General features: G+C 47.0%; 11 protein-coding genes across 11 annotated transcripts; 5 read left to right on the top strand and 6 right to left on the bottom strand.

Annotated features, from left to right (window-relative positions):
- Nucleotides 1-1,292: 1,292 nt before the first annotated feature.
- Nucleotides 1,293-2,747, bottom strand: TrAtP1_002588 (uncharacterized protein). The gene is made up of 2 exons (XM_014085229.2): nucleotides 2,058-2,747; nucleotides 1,293-2,001 (listed from the first exon to the last, which is right to left on the bottom strand). Exons 1-2 carry the CDS (start codon nucleotides 2,724-2,726, stop codon nucleotides 1,462-1,464), a joined length of 1,209 nt encoding a protein of 402 aa, XP_013940704.2. The 5' UTR covers nucleotides 2,727-2,747; the 3' UTR covers nucleotides 1,293-1,461.
- Nucleotides 2,748-3,565: 818 nt separating this feature from the next.
- On the top strand, nucleotides 3,566-4,132 carry TrAtP1_002587 (uncharacterized protein; the record flags this gene model as incomplete). The annotated part of the gene is made up of 1 exon (XM_066111528.1): nucleotides 3,566-4,132. The coding sequence occupies one exon, from the start codon at nucleotides 3,566-3,568 to the stop codon at nucleotides 4,130-4,132; it is 567 nt and encodes a 188-aa protein (XP_065967604.1).
- Nucleotides 4,133-4,964: 832 nt separating this feature from the next.
- Nucleotides 4,965-5,901, top strand: TrAtP1_002586 (uncharacterized protein; the record flags this gene model as incomplete). Its single annotated transcript, XM_066111527.1, has 3 exons — nucleotides 4,965-5,677; nucleotides 5,740-5,819; nucleotides 5,873-5,901. 3 exons carry the CDS (start codon nucleotides 4,965-4,967, stop codon nucleotides 5,899-5,901), a joined length of 822 nt encoding a protein of 273 aa, XP_065967603.1.
- A 38-nt stretch (nucleotides 5,902-5,939) lies between these two features.
- On the bottom strand, nucleotides 5,940-6,929 carry TrAtP1_002585 (uncharacterized protein; the record flags this gene model as incomplete). The annotated part of the gene is made up of 1 exon (XM_014085291.2): nucleotides 5,940-6,929. One exon carries the CDS (start codon nucleotides 6,927-6,929, stop codon nucleotides 5,940-5,942), a length of 990 nt encoding a protein of 329 aa, XP_013940766.2.
- A 2,079-nt stretch (nucleotides 6,930-9,008) lies between these two features.
- Nucleotides 9,009-10,041, top strand: TrAtP1_002584 (uncharacterized protein). The gene is made up of 3 exons (XM_066111526.1): nucleotides 9,009-9,092; nucleotides 9,145-9,393; nucleotides 9,453-10,041. The coding sequence occupies exons 1-3, from the start codon at nucleotides 9,072-9,074 to the stop codon at nucleotides 9,948-9,950; spliced, it is 768 nt and encodes a 255-aa protein (XP_065967602.1). The 5' UTR covers nucleotides 9,009-9,071; the 3' UTR covers nucleotides 9,951-10,041.
- Nucleotides 10,042-10,421: 380 nt separating this feature from the next.
- On the bottom strand, nucleotides 10,422-10,940 carry TrAtP1_002583 (uncharacterized protein; the record flags this gene model as incomplete). Its single annotated transcript, XM_014085294.2, has 1 exon — nucleotides 10,422-10,940. The coding sequence occupies one exon, from the start codon at nucleotides 10,938-10,940 to the stop codon at nucleotides 10,422-10,424; it is 519 nt and encodes a 172-aa protein (XP_013940769.1).
- Nucleotides 10,941-11,566: 626 nt separating this feature from the next.
- TrAtP1_002582 (uncharacterized protein) lies at nucleotides 11,567-12,409 on the top strand (the record flags this gene model as incomplete). The annotated part of the gene is made up of 1 exon (XM_014085295.2): nucleotides 11,567-12,409. One exon carries the CDS (start codon nucleotides 11,567-11,569, stop codon nucleotides 12,407-12,409), a length of 843 nt encoding a protein of 280 aa, XP_013940770.2.
- A 644-nt stretch (nucleotides 12,410-13,053) lies between these two features.
- TrAtP1_002581 (uncharacterized protein) lies at nucleotides 13,054-13,959 on the top strand (the record flags this gene model as incomplete). Its single annotated transcript, XM_014085296.2, has 3 exons — nucleotides 13,054-13,359; nucleotides 13,441-13,672; nucleotides 13,751-13,959. The coding sequence occupies 3 exons, from the start codon at nucleotides 13,054-13,056 to the stop codon at nucleotides 13,957-13,959; spliced, it is 747 nt and encodes a 248-aa protein (XP_013940771.2).
- Nucleotides 13,960-13,973: 14 nt separating this feature from the next.
- On the bottom strand, nucleotides 13,974-16,684 carry TrAtP1_002580 (uncharacterized protein). Its single transcript, XM_066111525.1, has 5 exons — nucleotides 16,561-16,684; nucleotides 16,471-16,485; nucleotides 16,316-16,407; nucleotides 15,844-16,255; nucleotides 13,974-15,774 (listed from the first exon to the last, which is right to left on the bottom strand). Exons 1-5 carry the CDS (start codon nucleotides 16,617-16,619, stop codon nucleotides 14,067-14,069), a joined length of 2,286 nt encoding a protein of 761 aa, XP_065967601.1. The 5' UTR covers nucleotides 16,620-16,684; the 3' UTR covers nucleotides 13,974-14,066.
- A 689-nt stretch (nucleotides 16,685-17,373) lies between these two features.
- On the bottom strand, nucleotides 17,374-18,342 carry TrAtP1_002579 (uncharacterized protein; the record flags this gene model as incomplete). The annotated part of the gene is made up of 3 exons (XM_066111524.1): nucleotides 17,374-17,578; nucleotides 17,630-18,096; nucleotides 18,151-18,342. 3 exons carry the CDS (start codon nucleotides 18,340-18,342, stop codon nucleotides 17,374-17,376), a joined length of 864 nt encoding a protein of 287 aa, XP_065967600.1.
- Nucleotides 18,343-20,941: 2,599 nt separating this feature from the next.
- TrAtP1_002578 (uncharacterized protein) lies at nucleotides 20,942-23,435 on the bottom strand. The gene is made up of 5 exons (XM_066111523.1): nucleotides 23,126-23,435; nucleotides 22,815-23,067; nucleotides 22,548-22,749; nucleotides 22,095-22,484; nucleotides 20,942-22,023 (listed from the first exon to the last, which is right to left on the bottom strand). The coding sequence occupies exons 1-5, from the start codon at nucleotides 23,278-23,280 to the stop codon at nucleotides 21,071-21,073; spliced, it is 1,953 nt and encodes a 650-aa protein (XP_065967599.1). The 5' UTR covers nucleotides 23,281-23,435; the 3' UTR covers nucleotides 20,942-21,070.
- Between the last annotated feature and the right edge of the window lie 1,285 nt (nucleotides 23,436-24,720).

The raw sequence follows: 24,720 nt of genomic DNA, 5'->3' as shown, positions 1-24,720 counted from the left end.
ACAAATGGCGATAACAATGGCAGTAGAGCTCAGGCTTGGCCCTCCAGACGAATCTCTCAGGGATATTCTCATTCAACATCGAGAGCATCTTGAGTGGCCGACCTATAACGAGAATTATCATTCCATCGTGGAAACGATGCGAACATTTGTGGCTTGTTATTATATTTCTTCTTGGTAAGCCTGAGGTACCTTTTACGCGGCCAATACACTCATTCGCTTTTCCTTTTCAACAGTATCGCATTGGCAATGCGAAAACCAACGCATTTCAAGTACAGTAGCAATGTCGCAGAATGCTGTAGACTGTTGACGTGCATTCCACAAGCTGCATCGGACAAATTGCTGTCATGTTTTGTGCAATTGCAGAAGCTGGCCGAGGAAATTGATCAGCTATTTCAATACAGCAACAAGGAGGCTTTATGCAATATGGATTATGTCCAAATAAACGCTACGATGAGGAATTTTAGAGGGAAGCTTGATCAGTTAGTACAGCAATTTCCACCAGAGACAAAGGCAAACAGTGCGTATTTTCCGACCCCCTTATCAATGGTGTGTACGATATACTTACTCTAGCAGGCTTGATTCAAAGGAAATGTCTCCATCTACAAGTATATATACAAGAGATTGGCCTTCATGCGCCTATGAAGCACCGAAACCTTCATAACAAAGGCAATCTCGCTTGCTGCAATTGGTGCTCATCGCTACAGCGGTTCAATATTGTAATCTCATGCATGCAAGCAGCGCAAAACTATATCAAAGAATACGTCTTTCTACCATGTCAAACTCTCCAAAGAACTATTCTCTTCCAGGAATCAGAGCTGTTGTATGCCATTCTCGTACTGGCTGCCGGCACACTTGGCGGCATTGCTGTGGGAGAACCAGGCCAATTGCGCGATTGCGCAGACATTGCTACCTATCTTACGGCCCTCAAGGACAAAATGCAGGCCATGGGATCAATGACAGAGAATGGGCAAGTGAGGCGCGATTATTTCTGGAAAATGATGCAGTTCTTTAAGCATTGTTTAAACTGGACATTGAGATCTGCCGGAACTCAGAGCCATACAGCAGGTAACTGCTTGTGCAGCAGGGATAATGACATGTCTTTTACGACGATTCTGGAGAATGTGCCGGATGAAGAGGTAATACAGGATGTAGAGACATTCAATATTTTAGACATGAGTTGGATCATAGATATGTCACAATTATAGCTATAGAATGAAGGCCTCAATAGCTTATTGAGGAATGACTATAGGCAGTTTCTCACTGTTTACAAGTCAGAAAGGTCATGATTTCTTTCCTCGGCAAATTTCTTTAAATTTCGGATATTAGAGCGTGTGTGACTATGATATAGGTTGAAGTTGCTTGGAATCCATCTCATTCTAGTTTTAGCTGACTGTGACGAATAGCATAGTTGATGCCAGCAGCGAACGTAGAACCTAAAGATCATACAGGGAATGTCTGTATCTAATCCAGCTTACTGAATCCCCTCTTCTCCCAGCTGGCCAAAATCGTGTCTTGAAGGGATTTGGGATACCCTTCACGAAAGCTGGTGTTGACCCAGTTTCTGCCTGTGGTATACTCAACAGGAAATAGAGCATCACAGACTAGCTTGCCTCCTTTGATGGGATTGCCGTTCCCGTGGCCCATATACGGGATGAGTGCGAAGCCCTTGACATCTTCATAAGGATACTCGTCCAATCCAGGCCGGCATCTTGTGGAGAATGCCCACATGATGTCTGCATCGTCGTGGACGTCGATATCTTCACCGACCAGAAGGATGCGATGGAATGGAACCCCTGCCTTAGAACTGAAGACTACGTTGGCGACAAGCTCAGCCAACTCTTTGGGAGTGGTCTTCATGGCCCGGAGTCGAGCTCCATCAACCTGAAGCGCGACCCAGGTACACTGAGAGATGAGAGGAGAACTGGCTTGTAGAATCGGCAAGTCAGAAGCCCGACAGAGCTTGAGGATCTCAGCGGCCGTCAGTAGGCCTCCTATGGATTGCTGTTACAAATTGGTCAGCTAAAGACACGGAATGTTATTCTTTGACTTTTACTCACAGTTTCGTCAGTTAACCTGCCCGTGGCCGACAAGGGAAGAATGGCGTTGTTACGGTAGGTGATCTTGTTGACCTTAAACAAGGGCATCATCTTGGAGTCTCCGGGAAAGTTGACTCCGTGCATTTCGCTGTACGGACCCTCGGGAACCTGTTCGGTGATGGAAATGGTGCCCTCAAAGACGATTTCTGCATTGGCTGGGACGTAGAGGTCGTTTGTGTCACACTTGACAAGCTTCAAGGGCTCTCCGCTCAAGGCGCCAACATAGGCAGCTTCACTAATACCGTCTGGGATTGGCATAGCAGCGACCATGGCAGCTGCAGGGGGCACTCCAAGGACAAACGCCCAGGGCGCATCCTGTCCAATCTCCCGCCACTTGTTGACAATCTGCCAGTTGTGTTGCGGCGGATAGCAGGCCCCAGTCATGGTATTCTTCCCCACGACCATGGTTCGATTAATGGACCAATTGACCCATTTGCCATCGGGCGAAGCGAGGATATTGACACCAAACGTGCCAATATACTTGCCACCGTCAGTCTCGTGTACCATGGGCGCTGGGATGGCATTCAAGTCGATGTCACTGCCCTCGATGCTGTTCTCCTTGACTGGACCCGACTCGACCACTACAGGGTCGACTAGATTTTGCGAGTCAACCGAGAGCAGCTTCTCCATGATGGCGGCTGGGCTGGAGTCAGGAGGCATGGCCAGATGCCGCGCGATACGCCCAAAGCGCTGAGTCTTAGACTGACGCAGCGCAGCAGGAGCGCCGAGGATGCGAAAGAAGCCATTCTTGGCCCCGAGGACGTTGTTGAAGAGCGGTGCCTTGTCGTTGGTCTCGCATACGAGACGGGTAATGGCTGCAGCCTCGAGGTTTGGATCGACGGGGTCGTTGACTTCGGCCAAGTCGTTATCTTCGCGGAGGGAGTCGACAAAGGAGCGGAAGCTCAAGTGCGGAGGCTCTGGGTCTCTATCTGGGGTAGAAGCCATGATGATGATGTAGAGACTAGTTTGTTACTAGAGAAATTGCCGAGCAACTGGGTTCGTGTATGCTCTTGTAGCTCTTTTCATTGTTGCACGCTTACATGTCTCTTTTTATAATCACAGTTACACAGAGCCGATGCCATCGTCGTCGTATGCAGACTGATGGCCGCTTGACCGAGATGCTCCGAGACCGAGACGTTTAAGAAATGGCTTCCAAAGGAGGCCGAGTATTGTATTTGGTCCGTGACAGCACCACCAGACTGTGCACGTGAGCTAATACACGATTGTATCATTACTCTTTAAAAATACTCTCCCTCTTTGACCCATTTCACAAGTAGTTACACTAGGAAAGATGAACAGGTCAGTTTGTTGCGTGGGGCCGTCCGTGTCGCCGAGGTAGCCGGGCGCCGAGAGCCGAACATTGGATGGCTCGCATGTCTTGGGATATTCACGTCACACATCTCTTATTCACTGTTGTCGGAGTCAGAATCTCTCTACAATCCTACAAATCCTCCCCGCGTATAGCCTCCATGGACCGAGATGAAATCGACCACATCCTGCGCCGAAGACGCAAACCCACTGAAAAGGCCTGCTATCCTTGCCACCGGCGCAAAGTCCGCTGCAATCACGGTCATCCATGCAGTACTTGCCAGAGACGGGGCCATCCCGAGATTTGCTCCTATTCTTTTTCAGCGACCAAGCGGCGTGGGAAACGACGTCAAACGGATACTGATGACTCTCTGCGGGCTACATCAGTTGCAGACGGCGACTCTGAAGAGGCCGTAGATGACACCTTGCTTACTCCGTCTCTCGAACCTCCAGACAGCCAATCCAATGCAGAAAACTCGCCCAGCTTTACAAATGGCAAAGCTTCCACGCCAGCAGACGATACATATGAGGGGGACAACTCCATCGTCTCCATGCTGCGACAGCGCGTTGCTGATCGCCCGCCGTCCTCTGGTATTCGCGACGCGCGCGTGTTTTTCGGTCTTCAAAACTCTTTTAGCAACGATCCTCTGTTTACAGTTCCAACAACTCAGCAGAGATGGGAGACTCTAGTAAAGCTCTCACCCCAGAATGAAGAGTTTCACAGGTAATGAGGCTGCTCACCCCTCTTCCAGTATGATACGTATCAATATTGTTATATGAATCTATGTTGCTTATCAACTTCTACTATAGGTTTTTCCCTTCTTACCGCCACACCGCATATTCATTCATGCCATTCCTCGTTGATATCGACCGCTTCGAGGTCCGTGTCTGCAAATATCTCGAAAGCTGCGCGGCTGGGCAGCTACAGGACAAGTTACATGCTTCGGATACTTGGGTAAGCGATGACGGAGTTGCCTTTGTCGCTCTCCTTTTGGCTATCCTTTCCTGTGGCGCCCATTTCTCAACTCTGCCTATAACTCAACGATCCGAGGCAGCTAGAGATTTTGGTAAGCCAGCAAGTGTTGAATACATTCTCGGAAGACTAACCTTTTACCAAGTGAGACGAGCTTTTCAAGTATTACAATTAGTCAACTATATGTTACGACCGTCCCTCGATGCAGTACAGACCCTATTAATACTAGGGAATACTCTCCAGAATATTGGCCAATCCGATGGTGCTTGGGTCCTCTTAGGGACCACTGCGAGGCTCGCTCAAGCGCTTGGGTTACACACCGAACATGGTGCTGGCCATTCAGGATCGGATATCAGAAACAGAAGGGCTTTATGGTATGTTCACTAAAGTGTCTTGGGTGACAAAGGCACAACGAAATATTAGAAAACCCCTTCGTCTCGCTAATCTCAACTCATAGGGCTGCCATTGTTTGGCAAGACTGCTTTTTGAGTGTTTGTCATGGCCGTCCAACCAGCGTTTCCAACATTCAAGTGCAAAAGTTACACCGCAGCAACATCTCCAGCTCTTTTCTTTCCTACACTGAAGTCATGCGCTCTATCGCATACATCTGCTTTGAAGTGACGGAGAGTAACCCAGACGCAGAGCATTCTGTACGCCTCTTGCAATCAATAGACGATTGCAGCTCGCGTGCCCAACCATATCTGCAAACACGAGATTTCTGCAAGAACTTGCGAGAGCTTCTTGAGTACCTTGCACTACAGATCAATACCTCATTTACCATCTGCTTCTTATGTCGACCTGCTATCAGCAAGTCTACCCCAATATTACAAACCGATGCTCATCGATTGCTCATCGTTCGGGCAAAAAGAGGCCTGCAGAATGTATTAGAAAGGTTCCTAGAGTTTCAAGCACTGAGTATTGTCCCGCTACGCAGCTGGTCAATGATTCACTCTGCTCTTACATCCATGCTACTGCTTAGCATCTGGGAGGAGACACGAGATGATTCAAAGTCTCAGGATCTCCAGAAGAGCGTGCTCAACGTTCTCTTGAAGGCCAGTCAGCGCGATGCCACCATAGATGCCAATTCGGAGCCTCATTGGCTGTCTACGAGACATGTCCAGGCGCTGATGACTCTTCTAGAGAACATTCGCAACACCCCATGTCCAACAACAGCTCCTGACCAGGCATCTCGCATCTCTAAAGAACCGCCGGACCCAAATGGAGCCCAAATTTTGGGAAATATCGTGTCTACAGATCTTTGTCCCATGTCCGACCAAACGTACGCTGCGTTTGACCAAATGTAAGAGAGCTCTTCTACAGTCCAGGAAATTTCCAGGTAAAGTTGCTAATTATTGAGAATAGTTCTCCGGAAAATAGCCAACAATTTCCATGGATATCTACCGATCTTTCGCCCATTGCATACGTTGACGAAATTATGAATGGTGAGTATCATTCATGATATATATCTATTGACACCTACTAACAACTAATCAAGTTCTCTTTTACGACACCACCCAATTGTAATGATGGCTTTTTAATATTGCCTCGGTAGATTAACGCGCTCAAAGATCTCGAAAGGCTGTTCCGGCTATTACTTCTACGAAGCGATGACCAAAAAGATTGGAGGGCGTCTGAAATCCCGCCTGCATCTCTCCCATCAGCACTCGCCTCGCCGCTTCCACAGAAGCAAGCGGTGTAAATGTGTAGCCATTGACAGTGTGAAGGACAGCACGAGTAATTGAGCCATCCGATGCAGTTACAGTGGCGGCAACATGATACGGGTTGGTTTCTCTTTGCTTGGCCGTTGGACCCTCTGCCATGGAATCAAGATTCCCAGTGGGCAAAGCATTTCCTGCGGCGTGGACAAATGTTCTGATGTTTGGAATGTTGGTGGATCGCCAAATTGCGATGACGTCGGGCAAAGTTGCCGGAAAACAGGACACAGCGCCTCTGCCATCATCAAAATCAAAGTCCATGTGATGCCCACGATCCTGGTCCACCAGCTTTCCATCCAGCCGCCTGAGGCACTTTGATGTCAAGTTCTCTGCTGCACTGATAGCCGAACCTCGAGACATGGGACCGGCGATGTGGAGGGCAATATCGATACTGACTGGATTGGCTACATTCTCAATGATGTACTGAGTAAGGCAGCCCAGCATAGCAACGCTACCACCACAACCTGGCAAGAGCATAACGTTGGCCTGCCGTGCTTCTTCATGCTTCTTTTCAGAGAGTTGATAGCTGTCCAGTTCGGCGGCGATATCCAGATAATGGATCCCATTGCGAATGCATGCCTCAATGAGTGGCTCAGCCGTGTGCAAAAACGGTCCGGAACAGTTCAGAAGAACCCGCGCCCCGTGTAGGCCAGCGTCGACAGCCAGAGGGTCGTCAACTGCAAATACGCGATACTCGACGTCGAGAGTAGCAGCAAGGGCTTTGAGCTTGTTCTCGGATCTTCCAGCCACAGTGAACTGGAGATTGTAAGACTTGGCAAATCCGGACGCAAGTCGACCAGTGTATCCAGTGGCGCCATAGATGATTAAGTCGGCCATGGCTAGTATCAGGTGAAAGAATGAAGAAGACTATCAGGTGGCGTAACAGCTGTTGTGAGAGAACTGAACGCTCGATTCCTGTTCCCAAGATATAATACATATTATATATTTCAACAGATCCTAATATAAGTGCTTAGAATGCAAACGGAAATAGCTGTCCGCTATAACAATTATTCATCTTGCCCACGTAAGTGGATATACTTCTACTTACACGCGGAACTCCGGGCTCCGATGTTTGGCGAAGCAATCTGTTGCAGATAGGACCCAGACTTGGCGGAGCCTAGAAAGGATGGAGACGTGGCCTAAATAGCATTTACTGGAGTTGTGTGAGCTATAATGCGAGCCAAGATTCAAGGCCGACTCTTACCTTGTAACATTAACAACATGCCAAATTCATCAACCTCCTCTAACCAATCCTTCGTCCTCCTATCGATCTGCTTTGGTGGAATTGTGAGTAACTCTCCAATTCTGTATCCGTCTCCCTTCCACCTTTGAAACCACTTCCGATACAGCGATAGCCACTCTGCTTCGGTCTGGGCTTGCCAAAGTGCCTTTGGAGATGGCGCAAACATGAATTGTAGCTCGTGGCAGTAAAAGGAAGGATAATTGCGCAAAACAGACCACGCCCAAGTGAGCATGTAAATAGTTAGAATCGTGCGTCTCTTTGCCGACATGATTGCCCAATCGTGCCATTGGGGAATTTGGCCATTGGCGGTTTCTTCGTGCAAGGCCAAGCCGCTGGATGCTAGCTGCAGCGAAAACTCGGATATATCCAAGATAAGTTGTTCCTCACTGGTTTTGGACCGCACGGAATCTTCATCAGGAAACAAGCATAAAATTGCATAGATTACAAAGGCTTGAGCGGATGCAAGGAGGTCTCCCGCGGTTTTCAGCGTTCTCTGCGCTGGGTTAGCGTCAATAAGAGTCCTGGAAAAAGTCGCACTGACGGTCTTATTTAAGCTCGCAATTTCTTTCATGATCTTTTCTTGTAAAGAAAGATGATGATACTGATTCGTAGTGAGAATGTCATGGCATGTTTTCAGGGCCGGAGGCAGAGCACCCTGTTCTGTCTGGCGATGATGTACAAATGGCGGTAGTTGCGTCTGCGCTGATAGCATGCGCGGATATGTTCTAAGTACGCTTATCGTATGTTGCAAGGCATGCTGTTCAATGCTCCCAGCTCTCTGTACTAATCCTGGAAATATACCCAATGGCCCGAGGTTGGCAGGGGATTGGACTTTGGGAGAGACGGGTGCTGAATCACTATGGGTGAGTAGTAAATCTTTGGAGCTACCAGGAGCAGATGATGAGTCTGAAGCGCTGGGAGTTGGACACTGTCTTGTATTTCGTTTGTTGTTCCCATGGTTCCCGTGTTGTCTCGAAACATAGGAGCAAGATAGTCTCTTGGCCAAACAGCGCTCACATTTAGGCCTCGTCAACGTGCAGCGGGACTTTGCACGGATGCACTGCTCGCACGATTTTTGTCGTGGAACACTGCGAACATCTGCCAGGCACCGCTTGGAATGGCGTACTAACGAAGACTCTTTACATCACAGTTAGTTCCAGTTAGTAAAGGTAGAAACTGGGAACGACGCACTCTGCGTAAAAGTCACGGCACATTTAGTGCAACGCAATTCAACGAGGGCTGGTCCCGAGGACATTGCCAGGCTTCTATGCTGTTTCTGACTGTTTAAAGGTCGAGGTATGGAGCGTACCCGGAACTCCGGGCATAGAAGCTATTTAAGGCTTCTCGGACGGCGAACGAGGTGCCACAACAGGGATCCCTGCCGTTGTCTAGCGCAAGCCTAGAGCCAATTTCGTAGAACTAATCTAGATGGTTACACTGATTACTTGGGCTTTTGCTTGCTGTGTCAAGATCTTACAAATAGCGAGCGTGAATGGACCAGAAGTTTTCTGCCGCTGGAATTAACGATTGTTGTTCCTGATATTCTCGCTGTTGGCTTTTTGTCCGACAAAAGACGTTAAATTGGATACGTGTTCAAGCTATATATTCTTGACCTGCAAGCCATATCAATCGGTCTCCATCAACAAACCCAATTGTCACTTCAACAGTGCTACACTTTATGTTCTTCATTAAATAAATTGTATAAATTCAACAATTCATCCAAATTACTTTTCAAGATGACTAAAGAAACAATTCTAGTAAGAATCCGTGTCATCGTTTCGTCAAGCTGTCAACTAAACTTCATGCTAGATTACGGGCGTTACAGGGTATATCGGATTCAAAGTGCTGCGCATTGCCCTCGCACAGGGTTACAGAGTCCGTGGCGTTGTACGCAAAGAGGAACAAATCTCCAAAATTAAATCTCACCCTCTCATGGACGGCCTTATCGGCGGTGTTGAATTTGTGGTCATACCGGACATGGGGAAAGCTGGAGCTTTTGATCCAGTCTTGGACGGCATTTCAGCAATCATCCATGTTGCATCTCCACTCGCTGAAGAGGCACGTCAAATGCTCCATTGGCAATGCGCCGGCATTATTTATTGACAGACGTTTGACAGACAGACGACTACATCCGAGATATTGTCCAACCGCCTCTTGATATGGAGTCATCACTGCTCAAATCCGCCCTCAACACACCCAGCGTTTGTCGAGTAGTTATTACTTCCTCAGTTGTCACCTTGACTCCCCTATCTTGGCTCGCCAGCAGCGACGTCGACACCGTCTTCACATCACGAGACCTGAACACGGACACTGCGCCTCCATATTACAATGCCATGGAGGCTTACTGGGCATCCAAGACCCTTGCCCGAAAGCATGTTCACGAGTTCTTGTCCCAGAAGAAACCTCACTTTGACGTTATTCAGTTGCTTCCTTCGGTTGTCCTTGGCCCGGATGATTGGGCTACGGATCTGGAAACACTTTTCGTGGGAACTCGTGCCATGATTCTGCCAATCGTCCAAGGTAAAGTCATGGAAGCACCGGTTGTGGGAGTGCCTGTTCTTGTAGACGATGTTGCACTCGCCCATCAGTGCCTGGTAACAAAGACTATATTCTGAGTTCTGATACACCGGATGGTATTGAGTGGAACTCCATACTGGACATTGCGCAACGGCATTTCCCGGGCGAGGTTGCAAGTGGATTGCTTCAATGTACAGGATCATTGCCTACGAGAAGATGGAAACTAGACACATCAGACACAGAAAAAGCTTTTGGGTGGAAGTGTACTTCTTTTGAGGACACGATGAGAAAACTACTCCAACAATACATTACACTGATCAAGGAGTCTGGGGCTTCACTTTGAGATAATAACATGGTTTTGCCAACTTTTATTCGCTCGAAGGTGAGCTTATTGCTTTAGACAATACTTCTAGCTAGCACCGATAAACTGAGTTGCTAGAATTACCACATATAATCGTGCGACATGGTCCAACATAACGGACTATAGACTGCAGAAACGTGAATTAATTTGCTTTGGAAAAAATGATAGATAATAGTTTCAGAATCATTGCATTGAAAAGGCGTCAGTCTCACTGCTTCAAAGCAATTTTATCCTTCCGCCACTGTCTCAAAACCTCCAACCCCTCTGCGGCATCGTTATCGTCAAACGTGTGCGATTGATGCGTAAGTTCGATAACGAGGCCAGAAGGGTCAGTCACATAAATCGAGAGCCACATTCCCTCGTGGTCAATTTCTCCTATAACTTCGAGGCCGTGCGCAGTGAAATTTTCATGCCATTGTTTCACCTGCTCCTTGCTATCACAGCTCAGAGCAAGATGCTTTGTGTATTTGGGGATTCCGTCGTCTTTTTTCTCATAACCATGGCCCAGTTCGAAGAAAGCCAATGCTGAGCCGTCAGACATGCCATAGAGACTATGCACGTAGGAGTCTGGAATAGGCTTATCGTGGCCGGATTCCTGGAAGGCGTACGCGCCCAAGAACTTGCAGCCCATGACTTCAGTCCAGAAGTGGTGCGTTTCGTCCATATTCAAAGTAGCATAGGCATGATGGTTAAGACCTCGTGGCTGGAGAGATGTTTTTGCAGGCATGTTGGGTGAGTTAACTTGCGAAGAATGAAGTAGAGGGGAGATTTATTCCAAAGAACAGTGGGCTAGCAATCTGATTTTACTAGAACTTTGAAAATGACCAAAACTCAATTTTGCTCTAGTTAGTCAACAGGTTGTGATGTGAGTGGATAAAAAAGCAGTGATAAGCAGATCAAGCAAGACGGGCAAACAGTTCAAGATCATTATCAGCGCCACCCGTCTTTAATATTATCGAGAATCAAGCTATTCCGTACCCAGCACCGCAAGCTGCACCCCCTACAAGGCCAGTCTATCCAATAGGAAGGTTAATGGTGCGTACACAGAGAGATCAACGCTGGACTAAACTTGTCCATTCCTCCGCAAATTCCTCCGTTAGTTGTGCCGGAACTCATCCGCCCTGCTAACGTCAAGGTTTCGAGCCAAAAGATGTACCGGTCGACCCCTCAAATATACGTAGCGACAAAATATCTTACATGTCAGATTGTAAGTCGTCATAGCGTACGTATCTCTCATTTGCCGAACCAATAAATAGCCAGCCATTCTTAATAATTATGCTAGAGATATTAGAATGGGCCGTCATTATCCATCTTTCTCGCACTATTGTCGACGTCGGCTGAATCAGGTTAACAATGGCCAGCTCTCTTTGGCCTAATAATGCTGAGGCAGCTGTGAGCTTCACAATAGACAACCTTGGCGAAGCTCAAGAAATAAACAGCGGCACCTGGCCTTCCCAAAAGCCAATTGGGCAACACTCGTCCGTCATAGAGGCGCTGCCGCGCATGCTGAAAATCCTCGACGAGTCTGCCGTCAAAGCAACCTTTTTCTTCGAGACCTGGAGCCTGGGAGTGTATCCTACTGTTGGCCGAGATATCATTAACCGCGGGCATGAACTTGCCTGGCATGGATATCAACATGAGACGTGGTCCAAACTCTCTCCGCAAGAGGAACAGGCAATCTTTGACAAGAGCTTTGCCGATGCGAAAAAGCTGGAAATAAATTATGCCGGTTTTCGGCCTCCCGGTGGCCTGATCAACGACACCACGTACGATTGCCTGCATAAACATGGGATTCGCTACATATCTCCAGCTGCAGAAAGGGCCGCAATTACGCGCGACATTGTCATCCTGCCATTTCATTGGAAGACCACTGATGCGTACTTCTATATGAACGAATTCTCTGGATTGCGGAAATTCTACGGCGCCCAGGAAGATGTATTCGATCCCAAGGTCTTGAAAGATAGTTTTCTTCAGCAGCTGGAAGATGCCGTGGCGTCCAACGCGTACATATCCTTTCTCTTCCACCCCATACTTCAGACTAGCGAAGAGAAATTCCTGGCCATGAGAGAAGTGGTAGAGCTGGTCGCTAAAGACGCCCGAATATGGTGTGCACCTTGTACTGAAGTTGCTGACTGGATCATTCAACATCCAGAGTCGTTTCCAACTGACCCTTCTTGGATCAAGGCTAGTTGGTAGCAGAATATCTCATGTAGTCATAAAAATTTACACGCAGCTACTTTTATGCCTAATGTTCTGTACACTGTTCATGTTATTATTCAGCATTGATATCTATAAAATATTGTATAGTGTGTCGGCAAACAGTAACTGCAGCCAGTAGTGATTCCACCCGCCAATGAAGCTAGAGATTTTGGCAAACATTACAAAATACACTACCCCGCGTTTTTGAGCGATGGTAGCGCCGGACGAACTCCTTACAAGGGTCTGGTGACTGCAAGCCAAAGGGGTCGGAGGAATTGTTCACTAGTTTCGGAGGATTGATGCTTGTCTGATAGCCCGGCGATAATGCTTGCTTGAAGTGAGATACTCTTGGCCGTCTTCAAACATTGTAGTATCTTCAGTTTGCTCTCATTTCGAGTTATCAATCAGGCTACAGGCCAGCAATTACGCTGCAGGCGTAGAAGATTGTTAATCAGTGGTGGAAACTTGGCGCAAATTAGAATCCTGACATTGACTTTGCAAGATGGAATACGCACAAGGCAGAATACGCACAAGATAATATATATATATATACCTTGATAGATACACATAAATGTCTTGTCTTGGATTGAACTAACAGCATCATACATCATACTTTTGTATCTGAGACTTGAACTCGAGCAATGATTCATCTTTACACAGCACAGTCGCCCAACGGCCACAAGGTCTCAATCACGCTCGAGGAGCTTGGCCTTCCGTATGGCATAACAGTCGTGGATCTTGGGAAATCGGCCCAAAAGGAACCATGGTTTTTGGCCATCAATCCGAATGGGCGAATTCCTGCTCTGACGGATGAATTGCCAGACAAGACTCCCATTTCGTTGTTTGAGTCGGGCAGCATTCAACAGTACCTGATTGACAATTATGACCCAGAGCATAAGCTATCCTATCCAAAGGGTAGCAAGGAGTATTATGAAACCAATAACTGGGTGAGTAATAAATCCTGTTACAATCTGACTTTAGAGTGAATTGCTTGCTCACAAACTGTACTAAACGCTGTCTTTCTGTAGCTATTCTTTCAAAATGCTGGTGTCGGACCAATGCAGGGCCAAGCCAATCATTTCATCCGCTACTCGCTGGCATCTGAGCCAATTCCCTATGCTATCGACAGATACAAAAACGAGACAAGACGCCTATACCGTACGGTCGACAACAGCCTTGCGCAGTCTGGATCCAACTATCTTGTTGGTGATAAATGCACCATTGCAGACATTGCTCTCTGGTGCTGGGTGAACTCGGCAAGTGAGTAGTGCGCCATCATATACCATTTACATTCTTCGCTATCGCTTGATTGATAGACCTTTACTGACATTGGAAAAGAATTCTCCGAAATTGATCTTACAGAGTTTCCGACCTTGCAGATTTGGCACAAGAGAATGGCGTCGCGGCCAGCAGTGCAGAAGGGATACAACGTCCCAAGTGGCGACGATCTAAACAAAGTGCTGGATGAGCCTGAGAAGCTGAAGCAGCTTCTTGCTAGCAACAAAGCTTGGATTGCACATGGACTGAAGCAGGATGCGCAGAAATGAATATTTTGTATAAAGCCGGAGATGAATAGAGTACAATAGACGGATGTTATAAGCGGGAAAAATGAAGTGTAGAATTAAATAAAAGACATATATTTGTCTTCTTGTGACTAGCCATTAAATGAGTAATTCAGGAAATCCAGTGCGTCATAATTGAAAACATCAGAAGGATTGTACTTCATGCTGGTCAGATCCATTGGCCACGCACTGTTCACAATATCTGCCGGCAAGCCAAAGGGACCGCACGAATAGAAAGTACCCGTGGAATCGAGTGGGACGTCTACTCCTGTAGAAGCTGCAGCTGTATTGTCTAAAAGAAGATCTTGATAGCCAGAGTTGACTCCGAGAGACTGTCTACTCGCCGGACCTTGGGATTGGTTCCTCGCCAAAGGGTTTCTGCTATTTGTACTCTGAGGCTCATAGTTGTTACTTTGTCGACGACGAATACACTGAAGACGACTTTCCAAACTGTTGAGCTTATGCTGCAGAGCCTTGGAGGTGCCCCAGAATGAGACATAGCCATCAAAGTTGTGCTGCAAAACTTCAAGCTTGGACTGTGAAGTTTGTGCATTTGAAGGCTCGGGGTTAAAAACCTTGCTTACTATTTGCGCGACTGCTGCAAGCCATATGGTACTCGCAAATAGTGGGTTCACGTAGCGGACGTGATAAGGGCTGCTATTTCGTATCATGCGGAGGATGTTGTCGGCGCTTTCGAGATATCGGCTCCAAGCTTCAATGTTGACGGTATATGTCGGTAGTGGGGACTGCTGGTCTGTCGAATCTTCTGCAAGGCCCGCAGCAGATATTGATTCCGCTGTTCGACCTTCCCAGAACATTTGATAATGGTAAATCATAAATTTGGTTAATTGCGTCATCATATACAGGCTATACGTCGCGCAGTCGTTTGTTAGAGTTGGTTGTGTCTCTATTGACGTCTTGGAATGGAAGCCAAGGTATTCATTGCAGTAGGATAGTTGGTTTGGTAAAGCCCTTTTAAACGAAGAGAGAGACTCTTCAAGAGTCTTCAACTCATCTCGTATTGTTCCAGATGTGCCGTACCTTCCGCGACAATACGAGAGAAGATGAGCATCTCGCATCATCGAGTTGACCACAATATACCACGACTTCCAACTCTGGTTTGCGCAGTTTTCAAGCATTTTCCAACGAGCCTTTGGGTCGGGATCCAAGGAGCAGCTGGGCTGACAGGTCCCTCCGAACCAGGCTTCATCACTGACTGGCAAAAAAGTCTTTGTTTGCGTCAAGTCAAGTCCAGTCGGCAGCCGTCGGATTGTGCAGGCAAAGGCATCAAGTTCCCATATTGCCCACCAAGCTCTTCGGCGTTCTTCGTCCAGAATCCATTGCTCCTTGTCGTATGTGGGGTTGTCGTCCTGGTTGGCAATTCTCTCAGCGTCTATTTTGTGGAGATTCAACTCGTAGGCAACCCGTATACACAGCCCAAGCGATCTCCAAGCTAAGCCTCGAACATCCTGAGACAGTTGATGAAACGTACTCAGGGTCAATGCTTGTAAGACACACAGAGGCGGTGCATCTTCAGAGCACTCATCCAAGGCAGCCGCGATAAACTTGCGTGCTAGTGTGTGAAAAGTCTCTGGGCTTGGAAGCGGGCTGGAATCTTGATGTTGAAACTCTGAGCACCCCCGCTTGTTTGAGTCGTGAAGAAAACGGGAAGAGAAGATGAACATTGACGACACGAGAGCAGCCGACTCTAAATTGGATGACACAGCACTTAACTTGGTGAGAAACCCGGGTTTGTAAAATAGTGAAAACGTCGACATGTTATGAAAGTACGCTTGAAGGCTGGATTGATCCGCAATTAACTCTGTTAGCAAAGCCGCAAAGTATCAAAATACCAGGAGAGCCACCCACAGTTCGTCGTATACCTGCTGTGAAATCTCGAGGAGCTCCCAGATAGCTAGATGTGATTCTGCCGATGATCTGGAAGCTTCGGTGTATGCTTCATCTGGTGATCGCTGGGAGGAAGGTATATCGTGAGAGGGATGCATCATATCAGAGAGCGATATAGATTCTAGGTGGCTCAACGAAACCGTAGCGGTACCGCGTGACCACTGGCTGGAAGTTGGCGTCAATCGCCCAAGGTCCTCGCCGGATATTTCTTCTAGAGACTCTGAACGAGTTGCATTGGGAGTATGTTCAGAGGCTATACAGCTAGCAACGTCCGTTACATCGCCATTGGAGCGACGCATGGAGCCGTCATTTCTAGTTGACATGCCCATCGTCCTCGGTCCCCGACGATTGTGCGATGTTGCTCTGCTACTACCTACATGATAACAATTAATCTAGTTCTTAACTGTAAAGGTAAATAAAGTGATGACCTTACCGGGCTTGGGACCAGGCTTTCTCGTAGAATGAGGATAAGAGCAGGCACTCCCCAGCGTTATACATGACGAACACGAGGGTCGATCGCGGCTACTACAAGTAATGTGAGTAAGCTAAAGCTTGATGCAACTAGAGCTTCAGAAGAGAAGTCCTTACCATCTCATCTTACGCCTGTGGCATTTGAAAGCAGTGTTAGCTTGCTATAACCATCCAGAATGACGAGGCAGACTGCGAAGGCCATATTACCTGCGGCAAGTATAACAGGCAACAGAGGTCGTAGAATAGAACTCCATAGCGCGTGGCATATCCAATCCGGAGGCTCGCCTTGAGAAACAATCCAGGCAGCATCAGTGGCGATCGCCGTGTTTGTTACAAAGGGGTGATTGTTGCTGCCCCGCCGTTTATGCCTTGAGAGATGCCGCCCGCGAAGAAGAAACCGGCTTAATAATACGCGACCCCCCGCAATAGGAAGAAGATCCCCGTCTCCAAAACGCTGCGCAGAAGCGTAAAGTGCTACAGTTTTCATTATGCGAGACGTCAACAAATTTTTATGCCCCAGGTCGGAGCCAATTGGCACGGAACGCGTTGCAGAGTGACTATTTCCTCGTCACTCATAATGACAAGATTACCCTCCTCCAGCACGCTCTTCCAACTTTTCAAGTTTTTAGCCCTTTCTAAGATACAATCTTCTCACAACTTGTCAATGAAGACTATGTTCATAGCCTGGAGTTAGTCGGGGCTCCTCACGTTGTTAATAACATGCAATATGGCATAAAGAACCGCGATTAGCACTGCTAAGCTGGTCGACTAAAGGATCAAAGCGGCGGTGTCGCGGTCGCTTTCAGATTTTGACTTACGGAAATAACAACTCTTCGATGCCTTCAACGAGGCGTTGGGTGCGTCTCAAACCTTGTTTTGTGGTATTAATCTATTGATGACCGATTATTTCCTCTAGTTCTTACCCCGTCATCCACGATGAAAACATATCTCATTCCAAGGTATTCCCTTGTATAGGTTCTGAGCGAATCATATCTAGCTACACGGTCCTGCGTATTCTGTTCACTTTTCATAATAGACCGCATTAATCAGCGTCCCGATATTTCCAATCTGGACCCTGATATCGTCGCCATCACGTAGACAGATTTTAGGATCCCGCATGCATCCAATTCCTGGCGGAGTTCCCGTCATGATGACTGTTCCTTGCTCAAGCGTCGTGCCCTGCGACAAGAATGAAATAATTTTTGGAATGGAGAATATCATCTGGCTATTTGTTCCCCATCAGCAGATGTGCTACGCGATTCAACACTCTACATACCTGGTATTCGAGTCCTGTACAACAGCTCCATTATATATAGCCCTGATGCTAAGACTGTGAGGATCGCCAATCGCACTTTGAGACACCAAGACGGGACCAATTGGCGCAGACGCATCCAGCCCTTTGGAGAACGACCACTGACTCGTTTTGAACTGCTCCGTACGAGCACTAATGTCATTCCCACACGTGTAGCCGAGCACATGGTCAAATGCGTCCTCTTCTGCGATGTTTTTGCCCGTCTTGGATATTATTAGGGTGAGTTCCGCTTCATAATCGCTCGATCCGTCCTGAGCAAACTTTGGGATCCTAATCTTCTCGGGCCAAGGCCCCATTAATGCGTGCGGAGGCTTGAAGAACAGCACCGGTACGTCTGGAATCGCCATATTGGCCTCTTTGGCGTGGTCACGATAGTTGAGGCCGAGACAGCGAATGACTTTCCCTTGGTCAATCGAGATTGGCGGTAAGAGCTAGGTATGTTGGATGAGTATCGCAGTCAGAAGGGCAGAGCTGTCTGGACCGACCTGTTTGACAGTCATGGTCGTATCTGAGACAACTCCGTCGTACAAAGACCCTGCAATCAGCTTTGCGGAAATTGGGACACCTTCGAAAGCTGCAAGGCCAACATCCAAGATGTCTTCGTCCACTTGCCCCAGATGGATATGTCCATCTTCTTCTGCCACGAACCGAATGAGGCGAGTCCAACGAGGTGCCATTGAGAAGAAATATGATGTTTGAGAATTTATGATTTGTTACTGGTGACAGGCTTAATCAGATGAAAGGATGACCACGACTCAGTTTGACAAAGAGAAGCCTTCTTCGCTATTTACTCAGCAGTGCTTAAATCATGCCGCTCGGGGCGATTTTACTCAGCATTTTGCATCTTCTCTATCGAGAGCAGCTTCATTACAATGAACAGTGTCAATACAATTCGCGTGCCTAATTCCATTTATTCCGGCACCAAAGTCACCGCCCAAGATCATCCTCCAAATTCCCCCGCTCATCACCGTTCCTCCACATTGCGGAGGATTTACCGGAGGAATCCACTGCCTGCAGCGGTTCATTGCCGACTCAATGCCCACTGAGCCATCCTAGGACCCAGCAGGCAGTACAGTAATGCCAGTTCTTATTTAACTCCCCGGAACGTGTATGCTTCTATAAGCAAAGTCATTACAAGTTTAACAAGAAGCCAAATGCACAGCATACGCATCTCTCTTCATGAGAAATACCACCCCCAGAATACAATGCGGACTAACTAGAGGAGAAATGACATTTCAACCGCTTTTCGACAGGCTTTGCTGCCCATCGACCAACCCGTTTGTTATCTATCAAATATGACGAGTATCACAAGCCAAGTGCTCCAGAGCGCAAACGTCCCACATGTGAATCCCAAGGCAGACAGGCTTATTTGATGCCACAGCCATCCACAATAGAGCAAAAGGGAGCGTACCTGTACAAAAAGGACCAAGTCATAGACGTCCTGCACAATTATGCATATGCCCTCGATAGCTGCATGGCAGATTCTTCCCTATCTAGAGCCTGGGCCGCTCTCGTCACGCCAACTTGTGAAATAACTTGTCCATTTGGTACATGAATTGGGCCTCCTTGACTTTGTTGATGCGTCGTACGTGTCAAGGCTCAGATGTAATTGGCGCATGGCGGCTGAGGGATTTCCTCAACTTCCCCCGCACTTTGCATGAGCTGGAGTGATATTGTCCTTATTATACAATTACAAACCATTCCTGGCGTTTCTTTATTTTTTATTTTATACGATAAATCCTGCATGATTTAATCTGATTGGACAAAAACGAACCATTATTGCATTCTCTCGGAGCGGACGAACAACGGAGACGGAAAGCCAGGGACAGCGGCAGCGCAGGTGATCGGTGGCCAATGGTTCGACCAGTGAACCTAGGTCGCTTTATACTATCAAGCTTGCAACCGGCCGTTCCAGATATTAATTCCCCGTCTTGCTGGGTTCGGTAAACCTGCTAGTTTGGCTCGTAACTTGTCATCAAAATGGCATTTGAAAATGACAACATAGTCCCAAATCCTTCTGTCGGTGGCAGCGGCGGTCGAACATTTCACACCAATGAATCCAATATTGATACCCCTGTTTGCAGAATCGAGGTTTGGGTCAGCAATCAACCTCAACCGTGGAATATTTTGCGCGGAATCAGATTCTATTGGCGAGATATTGATCGGCCAAGCCAAGTTTATGGTAGTAATGAAGGTGATGTTAAAATTCTATCATTGGACATTGGAGAAAGAATTACGCGCTTTGTCCTTTGCGGGGACAAACGTGTCGACAGAATTGAAATCTCCACAAATAAAGGCAAAGAATTCACGGCTGGGGGGTTGGGTGGGAACCAGATCATATTAGATGTTGGTAGTGGCTATTTATTGGGATTTACTGGAGCGTCTGGCACAGACATCGACAGACTTGGACCATTGATGAAGAAGTTTCACGCATCCAACGCGAACAACGTTGTGATCAACAAACCCATTGGTGGATGTGGTGGACAACCCTTTTGGGCTTGCAGAGCAGATGACGATAAACTGTTCATACAGTCGCTTGATATTTGGAGAGGAACTCATTCGTGGGCAACGGGTTCTTCGCAAGTGCTGCGTTCGATGCAGATCACTTGGAGCGATCAGGCGATTAGCCGTTGCTACGGAACATTAGATCACCGCGGATTACACCACAGTAGATTCACCTTTAAATTGAGTGAGGACAAGACGGTCGAGAAAGTGACTGATATGATCATTTGGGGTGCTGAGAGGACGGACCGCATTCAATTTACTACGGACAAGGGGTCAACATTTAGCGCTGGTGGCAATGGAGGCGCTTCTGAAACCATGCAATGCGGCAACGGCATTCTCGTGGGATTCCATGGCGCATTTCGTTTGGATATTGATCGTCTAAGTCCTATATTTCTCGTAAAAGAAGTGAATTCTCCTTCTCAAGTTCTAGATTACTGAGAACTTAATACAATTACAACATGTTATATTACTACATTTCATTCTAAAAGATGTTTCACGAGCCCAAGGACCCTTCACAAGATATTAGTTTGCGCAACAAGTGTGTGTTATTGAGGTAGCTAAGCATTATCTAAAGATAGCATAGAGAGCGGCCTGATACATGTTTACCTTTGGTCAAAGGCAATTTGCCTATGCGTAGTGAACGGGTTTGCCGGAATGGAGGCTGCATAAAGAACATATGTCCTGATGGGAGGATTAATAGGAAGAATATAGACTCTATTCTCAGTTATTTTGCCCCTGGATCTAGCATAGCTTGAGACTAGCTATCTTGGCACGAAATCTACCTGGATAATCGAAGACGGCTTATTAAGCAGCTAGATAAACTTACTTTTCACCATTTTACTATGTTGCTGCTTCTCTTTATTTTACTTTCCTCCAGATACCCAGGTATCATCAAGTCTATTAATCAGTGTTCCATCCTTCATCATCCTGATCGCTATCTACCTCCCACTTTCGCATAGGAGGCGTTGGAGTCGACGGCCGTAAAAGATAACCCTCAATAACCCTGTTGGATATTTCCATCGGAATCAAGTTATTAGGCGATAAAGTAATGATGCTTGATGGATCATTGCGAAAGATCGACATCCCCTTGACTCTCCTTGTGCTTTGCATTGGGTTTGCCAATAGCACCTTGAAATTGGGGATTAGTTGTTTGCTATTGACAAGTCTGTGTAGATGCTGCATGACAAACTCAAAATCTTTAAAAAGTCTTTCTTTATCGAAACACCAGATGGAGTCGATGATGCAATAAACGGTTGTATCAGGCGGAAACTGGTTCACTAAGAAATCAAGAGTGTCACAAAGACTATGCAGGTTGTGCTCCTCGAGCGCCATCAGATAGTCTCGGTCGTTGATAAAGTTCAAATCCAAGATCTTCATGTTGATCAGCTTCATCAGAAGCTGCAAGATTATGGAACGAACAAGGCCGTTGGGGCCAAATAAAGGATCTCTGGGCATATCGTGCAGCCCACAGAAGAACTGTATCACCGCCTCACTAGGCTGGATTTTGATGATGCTGGCGACGAAAGTTGCACAAAGGACCGATACGGCTGATAGCTTGTTGAGACCAGGCAAGCGGATGTTGGCGTCCACGAGCACCAGGTCAGGACCATGCTGATTTAACCAGTGGATGAACCGGTGATGTCTCAGTAGCGACTGGACTTGACCTTGAGTGGGTGCCTTGATCGCAGCTCTTTGCAGAAGCGCTCGTTCCAAGTCGCGGTTTGATTGTTGGACGAGTAGGTTTGGGTCGGGAGGAAATAAAATGTCAAATAGTCGGCTCTCGCTGACCACTGCACGCTTTTTGGACCTGCTATTATGCTGACAATTCAAGCGCAGCAACTGGTTTTTTCTCTCTTATCAACAGTTAGCAACGAGATGAAAGTTTTCTGCAAAAAAAAAAAAAAATTCATGATTATTTTCTCACTTTCTTCGATAAGTTGTAAAAGTAGATTTCTATTGTCCAGCTGATTGTGCTGCTGCTCCATTGCGTTCTCGGCGAGCTTTTGTTGTGTTTTTGACGCCTCGGAAATGAAACGGCGAAGCTCAAGCATTCGAGAATCCATTTCGGTCGCGTAACTGTCAATCTTTCCGGAGAGAAGTTCGGTGTTGCGCATCGTGGCGCTGACATCACGATGGACCAAGGTAATTTTCGTGCCGACATAGTAAGCTACTGCTTGGGTATTTTCGATGGTTTGGTCTCGAGCTAGCCCGATGGCATCCTCAAATTCTTTGCTACTTGTGGCCACTTTCTTCAAGATCTCTTCAGCATCAGGAGGTGGCAGGTTATTTTTCGGTTTAGAAATGAATCGAAAAACTACATTTTCATCAGAACAGTTGCGGGCAGTCATGTTTGTCATGTAGATGAGTTTTCACAAACATCTGGGGTCCTTTTTAGACGTCAATAGTATCATGTCTTCGATGGAGTCGACGATAGCCTGATAGAGACGATCTGCACATTCTCGAACATTTTTGTGGGATCGAAAGCTCTCCTGTGTATGCCTGGCTGCTGTCAAACTATCCCGTAACCCCTCAAAGGTCTTCAAGATGAGGTTTCGCCTCTTCGTTGAGTGTTCCGCAAGCTTGTAAAAGTGAGTCTCGAAAACGTTCACGTCATAAGAAATGCTCAATGATGTTCTAAACAAACCTTGAAAATCACAGCGATGCCCGTCTTGACGACAGCAAGTCCATATTGATCTGGTATGAGGGCAGTCCATCCGTCAAGGGTGTCTTTATAGCCACCCATTTTGTACCATATGGTATGCCAAATCCCACTCTTGCTGTCGTTATATTTTGCTTTCGTGTCCGTGATCTTTTCACACAAGCTATCCCATGTTTCCTCATTGCGATTTATACCTAGAGCCGTTTGGAAGTAAACCTCCAACGATTTTTCTAGTTGTCTAGTTCATCTTGTCAAATTTGACCAATGCCGGTTGTGTCACTCTCAGACGGACTCACACATATGGTTGAAACGGCACAAATTGGGAACTCTCTGGGTCGAACTCTGAGGAGCCTCCGAACCCTCCATGAATTTCTTCGGCTTTGGATTCGATAAAGGTAGCAGCAATTGTGGTGACGTGTTTGTCGCCAGTTTCTCTCCGCTCCGAGTTCATGATAGGCGGTAGGGCCACATGTACTTGGCCTCCCTTTGTGATAGAGTGTTTTTTAGGCTTATAATAGAACTAAAACAGGAATCACTCTCTCCTGGCTATTGTTTCCTTTCCACTTTGTTTTGTAAGGCCAGCCGTTGAGCATCTCGAGCGCTGCCTGCTTGCTCTGTTTTGGAGACGGCTGGCGGAATGCGACACGTGTCTTGAAGGAGCGCATAGAACGGCTGATGCCTATTGTACTTGTAATGGAGGGTTCCCCTCATTCAGCTCTGGACTGTTGGCAACGCGGCATGAATTGATTGGTTCAATATTGTTGAGCCTGATAAGCTGCATTTCGGCCTTGCGTGGAAACCATTAGGTCAACAAAGCAAACCGCCAATAGGACACGCTTATCGCTATCCAAGGTTGCGTTCTTCACATGCTTATCGCTGACAAAGGTTGCAATTTTGAGGCAAATTGATTCATTTTGTGAGCGGGCAACGAATTCATTGGAACACACTGCTTGCTCATATGAGCCCTGCAAGAGCGACGCCAAGGACAAGGCTCTGCTTTCATAATTCCTTGCGCCTGCTCCCAACATTTCTCGCAAGCGCCAGTCCCCTTAATTTGGGATTTCTTCTTATAGCCAATACATCTGTCACTTATCCAGTTAGACTTTTCCAAAATTTTTCATCACGCTACAAGATGGCCGATTCTACAGTGGCAGAGTCAGCAGAAGATGCATCTAAATTAGAAAGACCCCTGGATGTTTCCTCCAACTCACCAATGAGCGATGCAAACCCCCCCTTCCGAACTTGCAATGAAGTCTGAACCCAAAGAAGAAGAAGAAGAGGAAGAGGTATCGTGGGAAGAAAAGCGACAGAAGATGCCTAAAGTCGTCGATGTTAGAAAGGTTGACTTCGAACACTTCAAAAATCGTTACTCTCTAACGGAGGGATTGGAAATTATTGAAGTCTTGCTAGGCCACCCGCATATTGACAAAGAAGTCTCTCACGAGGCTCGTCGGCGGCAAGGGAAAAAACGGGACTTTAAATACGAAAAGAAATCGGCTAGCGATGATGAACGGAAATGGATTCAGCGTGTTCGAATCCAGTCGCCGCCAATCCTCCTGTTATTGTCACGCCTGACTGGCCATGGCGACGATTGGTCAGTCGACAAACCGCGGACATTTTTTCAGCCGTTTCAAATATTCTACTACTGTTTACCGCAAATAAAAGAGTGCTTGAACATTCTTGAATAGAGATGGGCCAATATCGATGAACAGGGCGGCAGAGAACAGTTGACTAAGCCAAAGACAGAGTCCAAGGCTGAGGCCATGCTATCAAAACCCGGAAAAGGATCCGAAGATGATAGTGACTCTGATGCTGACAGTAATTCTAAGGCGGGCAAAACAACAAGTCCCATTGACCCTGAGGAGGCAGTTGAAGGACCGATTGCAAACTC

This window comes from Trichoderma atroviride, chromosome 1 (genome assembly GCF_020647795.1).
Source record: "Trichoderma atroviride chromosome 1, complete sequence".
Classification (NCBI taxonomy): domain Eukaryota; kingdom Fungi; phylum Ascomycota; class Sordariomycetes; order Hypocreales; family Hypocreaceae; genus Trichoderma; species Trichoderma atroviride.
This window is presented reverse-complemented; position numbering and strand designations above follow the sequence as displayed.

Excerpts from the sequence above, each read along its gene's own strand:
- TrAtP1_002588 (XM_014085229.2), bottom strand. The coding sequence starts at position 2,726 with ATGGAGAAGCTGCTCTCGGTTGACTCGCAAAATCTAGTCGACCCTGTA. Across the intron at positions 2,002-2,057 it reads GCAGGTTAACTGACGAAACT|CAATCCATAGGAGGCCTACT; the intron begins GTGAGTAAAAGT and ends AATTTGTAACAG.
- TrAtP1_002584 (XM_066111526.1), top strand. The coding sequence starts at position 9,072 with ATGACTAAAGAAACAATTCTA. Across the intron at positions 9,093-9,144 it reads TGACTAAAGAAACAATTCTA|ATTACGGGCGTTACAGGGTA; the intron begins GTAAGAATCCGT and ends ACTTCATGCTAG. Across the intron at positions 9,394-9,452 it reads CATCTCCACTCGCTGAAGAG|ACAGACGACTACATCCGAGA; the intron begins GCACGTCAAATG and ends GACGTTTGACAG.
- TrAtP1_002580 (XM_066111525.1), bottom strand. The coding sequence starts at position 16,619 with ATGCCACGCGCTATGGAGTTCTATTCTACGACCTCTGTTGCCTGTTAT. Across the intron at positions 16,256-16,315 it reads AAAGCCTGGTCCCAAGCCCG|GTAGTAGCAGAGCAACATCG; the intron begins GTAAGGTCATCA and ends GTTATCATGTAG. Across the intron at positions 15,775-15,843 it reads CAGCAGGTATACGACGAACT|CCTTCAAGCGTACTTTCATA; the intron begins GTGGGTGGCTCT and ends GGATCAATCCAG.
- TrAtP1_002578 (XM_066111523.1), bottom strand. The coding sequence starts at position 23,280 with ATGAACTCGGAGCGGAGAGAAACTGGCGACAAACACGTCACCACAATT. Across the intron at positions 23,068-23,125 it reads GTGCCGTTTCAACCATATGT|ACAACTAGAAAAATCGTTGG; the intron begins GTGAGTCCGTCT and ends AAGATGAACTAG. Across the intron at positions 22,750-22,814 it reads GCATCGCTGTGATTTTCAAG|CTTGCGGAACACTCAACGAA; the intron begins GTTTGTTTAGAA and ends CACTTTTACAAG.